This window comes from Streptopelia decaocto (genome assembly GCF_964273445.1).
Source record: "Streptopelia decaocto genome assembly, chromosome: 1".
Lineage (NCBI taxonomy): Eukaryota > Metazoa > Chordata > Aves > Columbiformes > Columbidae > Streptopelia > Streptopelia decaocto.
This window is the reverse complement of record NC_138663.1, coordinates 180,799,258-180,809,092: the sequence shown is the minus strand read 5'-3', so window position 1 is coordinate 180,809,092 and position 9,835 is coordinate 180,799,258. Positions and strand designations below refer to the sequence as shown.

The following is a 9,835-nucleotide window of genomic DNA, read 5'->3' as shown; positions in this document are numbered from 1 at the left end:
TAGGGGTCGCCGGTGTGGCCCCACGCGGTGGCGGCAGCAGCACAAGGCGGAGCGGGGGTCGCACCCGGGCGGCAGCTCCGGGCCCGACATGAACCCGTTCGCCTGGTACCCGCCGCCCCCGCCGGGGCTGCCCCCGCCCGGGGTCCCCCCGCCCTTCTTCTGCCCGCCGCCCCCCTGGGAGCCCGGCTTCTGGGCTCCCCCCGGGCCCTACCCGCCGCCCAGCAGCTACCAGCCCGCCGACAACGCGCAGCCCGCCGACAGCTACCCGCCCGCTGACGGCTACTCGCAGCCCGACAGCTACGCGCCGCCCGCCGCCTGGTACCCGCCGCCCTACGGAGAGCGACCGCAGGGCCCACACGCTGGTGAGGGGCGCGGGGGTGGCCGTTTGTGGGGCCCGTGGGCTTTTTCCCTCGCCACTGGGGACCCCGGGGCTGCCCCTGTCTCTTTTGGAGTGGAGGACTCCTCCTTTCTCCAAGTGTTTTAGGAGAAATTATTCACGGCAAGGCTTGTGAAGCACTGGAACAGGCTGCCCCGGGGAAATAGTGGAGTCACCATCCCTGGAGGTGTTTAAAAGATGCATAGATGAGGTGCTTAGGGATGTGCTTTAGTGCCAGGTGTATGGTTGGACTCGATGATCCTGAGGGTCTCTTCCAACCTAAATGATTCTATGTGTGCTCTGCTTTTCATATTGGTCTTGCATCCCTGGCTCATCTTTCTCTTAGCCCCTTTCCCATTACAGCAGGCCCACTGAGGTAGCAAGTGATGAGTTTTACAAGCTGTATGTGTAACTCTCTCTTCTTTTTTTTTTTTTTTTTTTTCTTTTTTGAAGGTGGTAATGGCAATTTCTCCCAGAAATGGCAAGGGGAGCAAGCACCTGGGTTTAGTAAACGTTTTCCAGAAGAAAATAACAAACCAAAGGTAATGGACTGGGGTCCACGGTGCAAGAAAGGCATGGCTGTATTGGAGCGGGTCCAGAGAGGAGACATGAAAATGGTCAAAGGGCTGGAGCATCTCTCATATGAGGACAGGCTGAGAGAGTTGGGTTTGTTCAGCATGGAGAAGAGAAGGCTCCAGGAAGACATTATAGCAGCCTTCCAGTATGTAAAGGGGACCTACAGGAAACCTGGAAGGGGACTAAGAGACTGTAGTGACAGAACAAGGGGCAATGGCTTTAAACTGAAAGAGGATAGGTTTAGATTGGACATAAGAAAGAAATTCTTCCCCATGAGGGTGATGAGACACTGGAACAGGCTGCCCAGAGAAGTTGTGGCTGCCCCGTCCCTGAAAATGTTCAGGGCTGGGCTGAGCAACCTCTTCGGAGCTTTGAGCAACCTGGTCTAGTGGAAGGTGTCCCTGCGCAAGGCAGAGGGGTTGGAATTAGATGATCTCTAAGGTCCCTTCCAACCCAAACTGTTCTCTCATTCTGTGTGCACATCAGTACTCTGTTATTTTATCAGGGCCAGAAAGCCCCATCACCCTGATGTGTGCAGTGGGAGAAGGAAGGATCTCTGCTGCACTGTGAGCTCTTGCATGTAGTGTTAGAACAGGCGTGGTCTGACTTGGTAGGAAAGATGACTGGGGCTGTAGCCTTGCTCTCCTCCCAGCCTTCAATAAACCTGCCACAGCTTTGCAGAAGTGATAGTTGATGGAAAGGTGGGAGGGCAAAGAGCTAAGCACAGGGTGCTTTGTTTAGAAGATGAGTAATTTGAACTTCACTTCCATGTTATGTTAGCTTATCTTTGAAACATGTTTTAGTTGTTGGCTTTATTAACAAAAGTACTCATGAAAGTGTTTCACACCTAACTACAAATAAGAATATTTTGTAATCTTGTAACCGCAATCTTGAGATGATTTCTTATTTTTTTTTTTTTCAGAACAAAAAGAAAAAAGAGCCAGTTTTTTCTCATTATTGTGATACCTGTGACCGTGGCTATAAAAACCAGGAGAAGTATGATGAACATATTTCACAACATAAACAGGTTGATGCGTTTGGCTTGTTTTATTTAAACTTTATTTTTTTTTGTGGGTGATAAGTAGTTAGTTGTAGTCACTCTTTGAATGGAAGACTTAGCAAAGAGATTCCAGAGTGACAAAAAGTGGTAGTAGGGATTTTTTTCTGAATGCTGTGTGTAGGGACCTCTTTGTTGTATTTTCAGTTTTATTGCTGAAGTCATTTTAATGTCTTTCTTCTGAAGTGTTGCTAAGTCACCCCAGTGGTAGGAATTAATTCATCTACGTTATATCATGTAATATTTTTTTGTTTGAGAAGTCTTTATGTGGAATACATATTTTTAAAAACCCACTCCTTTATTGCAAGGATGTATCAAAATTAGAAATCATAGACTCTTGCAAATCTTTTTCTTAAGTTAACTTCACATTATCACCAATTGTCAGATACTTTGGCTTCACTGATCATTCTAAAATCAGATGAAATTTAGAAGTACATTGTCTCTTCTTGCTGTTTTTACAATCATGTTTGGTTTGAAACCGAGAAGCATAAAGGTTCTGTATAACTAAATGTATGGGCATTTTGCGCTGAGTTTGTTTGAGGTGTACTCAAATGCTTTTTTATAATTTGTTTGTGTAACTTGATGTGTCTTCTGTTCACCCCCTTATCTTGCAGTGCATGGAAGAAGGCTGCAATTTCAGTGCACATGAGAAGATAGTTCAGATACACTGGAAGAACGTAGGTATCCCCCTGGGCCCAAAGTATGAGTCTGTGCAATCTTTACTGTAGTCCCTTTTCTCATTCTTTAGAGCAGGGGTGTCAAAATAATTTTTCACCAGGGGCCACATCAGACTCACGGTTGCCTTCAAAGGGCCGAACATAATTTTAGGACTGTGTAAGTGTAACTATTACATTTGACACCCGTGGTTAGAGGCTTGCTTTCATTCTTTGGAAGGAAAAGTATTACCTCTGAGTAAAATCTGTTGTAAGACAATGTTTTGGATGAAAATGTGTTGAATACTATGTTTTTTTTAATCGGCTAGTTTTATAATCACTCTGTGCAGTCTTACCACTTTTGGAGCTGAAAACAGTGTGATACTACTATAGTTGACAGAATGCTTTTGTTTTTCCTTGTGGGTTTTTTCCTTTTCCTTTTAAACACCTATGAAATACTTTTTCCTTAGGCACATGCACCTGGTGCTAAAAGAATAAAATTAGACAGTCCAGAAGAGATCGCTAGGTGGAGAGAAGAAAGAAAAAAGTGAGTAAGACTTGTGACCTGGGAATTTGTTTTACTGTGTTTTCCCTGTGTGATCATTAGCTGACAGGCAGCACAGGCTTCCTGCTGCGGTTCCTTTGCCGCATGAGTTTTGCAGGGTCAGTGGTCTGGGTCAGAATGGCCAAGCAAGGAGGATGTGAGCTGCGGAGACTACAGTCATTTGGATTATTGTAAATGAAGGCAAGATACCAACTGAGACAGGTTAGGTCAGAAATGTGTGTGTGTTTGGTGGTTTTTTGATTGCTAAGAAATCTGGAACTCTTGTGCTGATGACAATTGTAACACATCCTGCTGTGTTCAGATATCCGTAGCTTAAGTTGTCCCAGTACACCCCAACACGGAATTCTCCTAATTTTTAAGAACTTTCTGAATTGCTTGACACTTTTCTACTGAAAAAGAATAGAATCCATGAATGGTATTGTCTCCAGTAGTCTTAACTCTAATTGTACCTAGCATACAAGTTAAAGTTCACATATAAGCAGTATTTCTCGTTCTGTGATGTGAAGTGGTACAAATTCTTTCCATTTACCAGGATTGAAGTATTTAGAAGTTCTCATTGGACTTCTATAGATCTTATCGCACTGATGTTTGGCTTTTTTTTTCATCCCACACTAGACTGAGCAGATTAAAATCTGCCCTTTTGGAGCAGCTGAAAGATTCTGTATGCTTTCCTCACTTCTGTTGTGGACTTGGAATATAATCTTGCGAGTGATCAGTATGTGGGCTTTCTTTCTGTGAGCAAGAGTTGTATATGCAGAGCGGGAAGTGACACAAATTTAATTTCAAGATCACTGATGATGAGCTTGGGCAGCGTACTAGTCACCTGTTGTTTTTAAGTTAAAATAAATGAAGTTGTCTGATGCGATCTTACTGATGAATTCAGCTTGCATTTATGCTAGAAAGCATGGTAATGCATTCTTGTTTTGAACCTGACTTCCTTTAATAGGTTTTTACACAATGTCTTTGTAAAAAAAAAAAAAAAAAAAAAATTAGTGGAATGCATGTTGAGATTTTTTTTTTTTATTGCCTTCTATCACTTTTTGCTGTATTAAGAAGCAAAATTTCTCCCCATGTAATAGGAAGGAGCAAGTTTAGTGTTCCTTTTGGACATGGTTTCAGCTTTCTGTGAAAATTTCAGAAATGCAAAGTGAAGTGTTTATGTCAGCACATCACAGCAGTCAGCTGTTGCACCTGTTGTTCATTTTTTACAAATGAAGGTAATCTGTAGCTCCTAGTATGTGTGGTGTTTTGTTTTTTTTTAAATCAAAGAACAAACCCAGCGTTTTGGTGGGGGTATTAACACAATAAAAACTTTATTTCATCCTTTGTTTAAAATGCCATAGTTAAATAGACAAAAATTGTCTGTTATCTGTGGAAATACAAATTTGGTGTTAGCTTAGTTTTGGTTCCAAAGTTTCATTTTATTCCAAAGATACTTAAGGGTTTATTTTTTTACTTGCTTTCACTTTTTTCCCCCAACAGTGATACTTATCAAGTCTATATTACTTATAGTACAAAGTGTTTGAAGAGATTTCACGAAACTCAAAATGTCCCTAGATTTGTCTGCCTTGTGGCCCACACATAATTTTCTAATAGTAGCTCCAAGGAAAAGTATTGAGACTTGTGTGCAGAGTCTTCGCTATTCATTTGCAACTTAGCACACACTTTTCTGTTTTGCGAGATGTTTAGGACAGTTCCCATCTAGTGGCTGATGTGAAGGGATGTATGTCAGTACATGCTTTGCTGTATACACCAGAACATAAGGCAAGCAGGAATTGTATGTACATTGTTGTTCAGGTACTGTTTGCTTGGGGTGCTGTTAGTAAAAGATATATGTATATATCTTTACAGTTAATTGTAAGGATGATCCTTTGCCTGAGATAATTTTACTTGATTTTCTAGAGAATCTCATGGCACATACTGTTGTTTTTTACAGATGAATATAATTTGGCTGTGGTAAAACATTGCTGAAGGCCTTTGTTCACTGTGACACAGTAAAATAAATGGAAATAAAGTCTTGTAGTCACGACCACCAACCAAAAGAAGCAATATGGGATTAAGACCTTCTAAGCCAAGGCCACTAGATGGAGTAGTGCTACGGTTTCTTTTGGTACTTTGGTCCTGTCGGCATCTTATTTAGCTATAATGGATGGGTGTAAAATGACTACCTGGGTGGCTTTTATTACTCTTTGTACAGCAAGAAAGCTGTACTGATATGCTTTTTTTTAAAAAAAAATAATAAATAAATAAATTTTAAAAAGGAGTAAAAGAGAGAAATCTAGCTGAAACTTTTGTGAAGCAATAATTGGGAATCCAGCAAAGCATCAGTTTAGTACTGAAGATTTGTTGTTGACTCACAGTAAACAGTACATTGTACACAAATTAAAGGACACCAGAGGGAGTCTGAGCTATTAGACAATTTTGGCTTATAGTGAGCCTTTATGGTGGCCTTTTTCTTTCCAGAAGCCCCAGTTAGAGCTAAGAATGAATCTTTTTTGGACCATTAGTAGTTTGTTTCTAATTAGGATGCAGTGATTTAATGTCTGTGCTCTCATGCTCCATCCATAACATTCCTGTCTTGTGTGTTCTTTCAGTCATTATAAATACTTACAGAGTCCAGATTTTTCTTAATTCACTGCAATGTTGCTCAGTTGTGTATCCTGCTCAAATATGTTTGAAAGAGCCTGTCTTTAATGTGTAGCCTTGTTCACACAGTGGGGAAAAAAGTGGGAGAGCTGGTAAGGAGCAAGTGTCTCTAGGGGAAGTGTGCTGGGTCAGAATGCTGTTCTCCTGTCTCGGATTCTATACAGTGCCCTGCTCATCACTGCAGCCTTCACGTCTCTGCTTACCTAAAAGGCACTTTAATGGTTTGTGGCCGTGAAACCTCCTGAGCCAGGCAATCTGTAGTGAAGCGGAGTGTGATAGAGATGAAGTTCTGGAGGATCTCAGGGTTTCCCTGTGTTTTGCAGACAGCTGGTTGTGAAGTCTGACATCAACTTTGGTGATTACAATGACTACACTTGTTTTGTTTTGTCCCATCCCTTCCAAGTATTGAGAAATATGCTTCATTCAGCATATTTATTTTCTTAAGCACATGTTTAAAAGGAGTTGTCTACAGTGCATTTCCTTAATGTGTCAGAGTGAGGTATTGCTGTCTTCCCGTGTTTCCAAGTGAAATCTGGGTCCTGCAAGCCCATCTGTTTCTAATGAGCAATTCTTGAGCGAAGGTTATTAGAAAGAATGTGGCAAGGCTGCTCTGGTGCTAAAGCACGTAATTAAACTTACTTTGCCTTGTGTCCTAATATAACAGTGGAGAATTTTCTTGATCTTGTGTGTTGCCTGTAAGTTGTTCCCCTCCTTCTTCCCCCCTTTCTTTAATCTGTTGGGTTTTTTTGGTTCAGTTGTGAATTGGCTGCTGTATTTCCTCGAAATACATCTCATAGGCTGAGCAGGTACTTACTGAATGAAGGGTAATACTGTCAGCCACACCACTTTTAATTAATTTGTGGTTCTCTAGTTTAGTAATGACAGTCCTTGAGTAGCTTGGAGTCCTCCCTGATATTGCATTCATACTAGTTAAATACACAATAGAGAAAATAATTTCTTGGCACCTGGTGAAAGTAGAGAGTACAGAGCAAAGTGGATGGAATGTGTTGGTAGATCAAGGCAGACATCAGTGCAATACAGTTTATGCTGAACTGCAGGGATGGACTAGCAATAACACTGCTTCAGCTAACACATGGTAAAATCACACTTGAGATGCAATGCTTGATAAAAATGCCTGTCAGTCTTAGACCAAGATTTAATCAGCTCTGTTTGGCCATCTTTGTTCCCTTTGGGCTATCCATGTCCCCTTTGTTGATTGTGTGTATGTAATCAAGACCAGCTCTAGAAATTATTGAGGCAATTTGATCACAAGTGCTCTTGCTATAAAGATGATAAACTTGTATAGCTCTGGGCTCAGAAATTCATTGTGTGAACTGCTACAGAAACAGGTCTCTCTTCTGTTTGACATTTGAAAAGCTCTGTTATTCCACCGCTTGTGAAGAGCTGGTTTATTCTGATGTTTATGTGAGCACGATAGAGTACATCTGCCTATAAAATATGTATGACTTTGGCTAGTGCACTCATTCTGAAAAAAGCATGTTTTCACTAAGGCAACACGGTAGTGTTAACACTCAGCATCACCATTTGCTGTCTCTGGAAGCTCAGAGTGTCTTTTACCTGTACATTGTTTTGTTGGTGTACATGTAATATACTCAGCCTGAAAACCTTCCAGTTTGGACTATAAAAGTGTTTTGATTCGGAACTGCAGCCACTATGAAATGCGGCTGCCTTCTTGGGCAGCGCTGGCTGCTTCATGGCATCTACTGTGCTGGACCATCATGTCCTCCTTTAACTCCCTCTTTTACAAGAAGTTGTTTAGGTTTGTAAAGGCTTTGTGGTGACTGATGAAGCTGTCTGTATTCAAGCTCTGACAAGCTGTTTACCTAGGTGCTGGGCTACTTCAGTGGTTTTTGCAGGTAACATTTTAAGAACCTCATTTTATTGGAGGAGGAGGGCACATTTTCCAAGAACGATGGGAACCCAAGGCAGCTCATTGAATGTCTACACGTGGCCTTTTAGGTGGACAGATTCAGTATAGGCTTCTCCTTCTGCATCATCACACCTCTGTTGAGGCGCAGTCTTCCTGAATTTAGCCTTTCTGAGTAAGATTTCTCTGTATTAAAAAACCCAAACAAACAAACAACAAACAAAAAACCAAACCAAACAAACAAAAACAAAACCCCCAACCTCTCTTTTGACCTCTCGTGAGTACTTTGCGGCCATACTTAGATGTTGAAGTTTGCAAAGTGTTTGCCATAAACTTTTACCTCACGACCTTAATGTTTCATCTGTAGACATCTGCCTCCTCTTAGGGTCCAGGTGAATTTTGCTGCCTCCATGGGTAGATCTAGCAGATGCCAGGAGGTGTTTACAGACCTCTGTGTGGTGGGGCTGTGGTACCTGATGAGTTGTGGACTTGCACTGGGGCTGGTATGTTGAAGCAGGTGGGTAACTTTGGTCCATACCTCTTCAGTCCACTTGCTCCTTGCAGGGATAGCTGGGGTTGACTTGGCCAGATCCCACCAAGACCCACTGGTGGGCTTAACCCAGCCTTGTCATTGTACAGCAGAGCCCCTGGGGAAGAGTGAACCCAGTCTAACCTGCTACAGAGACTGGTGACCTGCAGACTTGAACATTGAGAGCTTGCTGCCCACCAAGTCCTTAGGTGGAAGAATAAACTAACAGATGCTCACTTGCTCATTATGAATCAAACAAAACACCCTTGTGCATGTCTGGTGACAAAATGGGTGTGTCTTCTGCACAAGGTGAAAGCAGTGAGTAAAATTCTGTTTAATATTTGAGGAGAACTGGAGAAACACAGCCACTGCAGATGCCTTCAAATGTGTTCTTGCAGGCATACTTGAACTTACAGCTAAAGAGAGCTCGAATTGTTAGTTACTTCCTGTGTCAACTCTAGAGGTGGTTTAGGAGATATCTGTCTTGGCAATGAATGGAACTGAAGGCGTTCATGGAGTCCATTAGGGTGGCTTGGTGGAGGGAGTGGTAACTCATAGGAATGAAAGTGGGAGGCATCACATCTCAAGTCATGTTGTGAGAGCGTGTCTGAGTATGTCCTTAATCAGCATAACTACAGGAGCACTTTGAAGGCTCCTTTGCTCCAGGATTAAGGGTATATCTTCTATTAGGGGCTCTTTTGAACATAAGTGTTTATTTTATCGTTCTCTCTCCTCCTGTGAGCTTTACTGGTGTGAAGTAAAGCACTGTATCCTAAAACTGGGGAGAGGTGCCGAGCACAGGGGTCTTTGTCAGTGTGACGCGATTGAGATTAAATAATTAATTGCACACTTGCTGTATGCTGGGAGTGTTACAACATGGATGAACAAATGTAGCCAATGGGGAAGAGTGGAGATGAAACATCACATCCTGATGCTTACTTGAGCTGTATGGTGGGTTTCTGGGAGAAATCCAATGAAAATAGACTTGACAGCTCATATTCAAATCCTTTTAAAGGAGACAAGTTCTGCAGTATGTTTAGGTATGTCTCATAGGAAATGCTTCTTGTCTTTTTCCCTTGGTATGTGGTTGAAGCTGTCTTGCCTCAATGTGATGCTTAACATTCATGTTGTAAAACAGAAAAGATGCATGTGATAAGATTAAATATTTAAAGAAAGATATCTGTCCTTTTTTATAGCTATATATAGTGAGTAGCTGTTCTAAGTTTCTTGTTACTTCATTTTAATAGACTTATTAAATATTTATACTTTGTGTTTCTGTCCAGAAGCTGGTGGGGGTGCATGTGTGTTTCCCATTTATCACCTTTATCTCAAAGCACTGGGATTTAGCTAACTAATGTTTACAGAGCAACCAGCGCAGCCATTTTTGGGCTTTGACAGTAATTTGCAGCAGGTCTTGCACGTTGGAACCAGCACAGCGTTTGTCTGCAGGAAGGGAGGTGGGGAATGGAAGAGAGGGATGGTTTGGGAGATGGTTATAACAGTAGATGTGTTTTGATCTGCATGACTTAGTAATTTTTCTTGGAA

The 9,835-nt window shown here is 42.0% G+C and overlaps 1 protein-coding gene across 3 annotated transcripts in view; it reads left to right on the top strand.

The window, feature by feature from the left end:
* NUFIP1 (nuclear FMR1 interacting protein 1) overlaps positions 1–9,835 on the top strand; it is a 93,477-nt gene continuing 83,642 nt past the window's right edge. For all 3 annotated transcript variants that reach the window (XR_014186173.1, XM_082074501.1, XM_082074500.1), the window contains exons 1-5: positions 1–362; positions 830–918; positions 1,875–1,979; positions 2,624–2,686; positions 3,133–3,209. Coding sequence is in view for 2 of the 3 variants with exons in the window: in XM_082074501.1 (XP_081930627.1) it covers positions 89–362; positions 830–918; positions 1,875–1,979; positions 2,624–2,686; positions 3,133–3,209 (608 nt within the window). In the remaining variant the exon portion in view is untranslated. The remainder of the gene's footprint in view (positions 363–829; positions 919–1,874; positions 1,980–2,623; positions 2,687–3,132; positions 3,210–9,835) is intronic.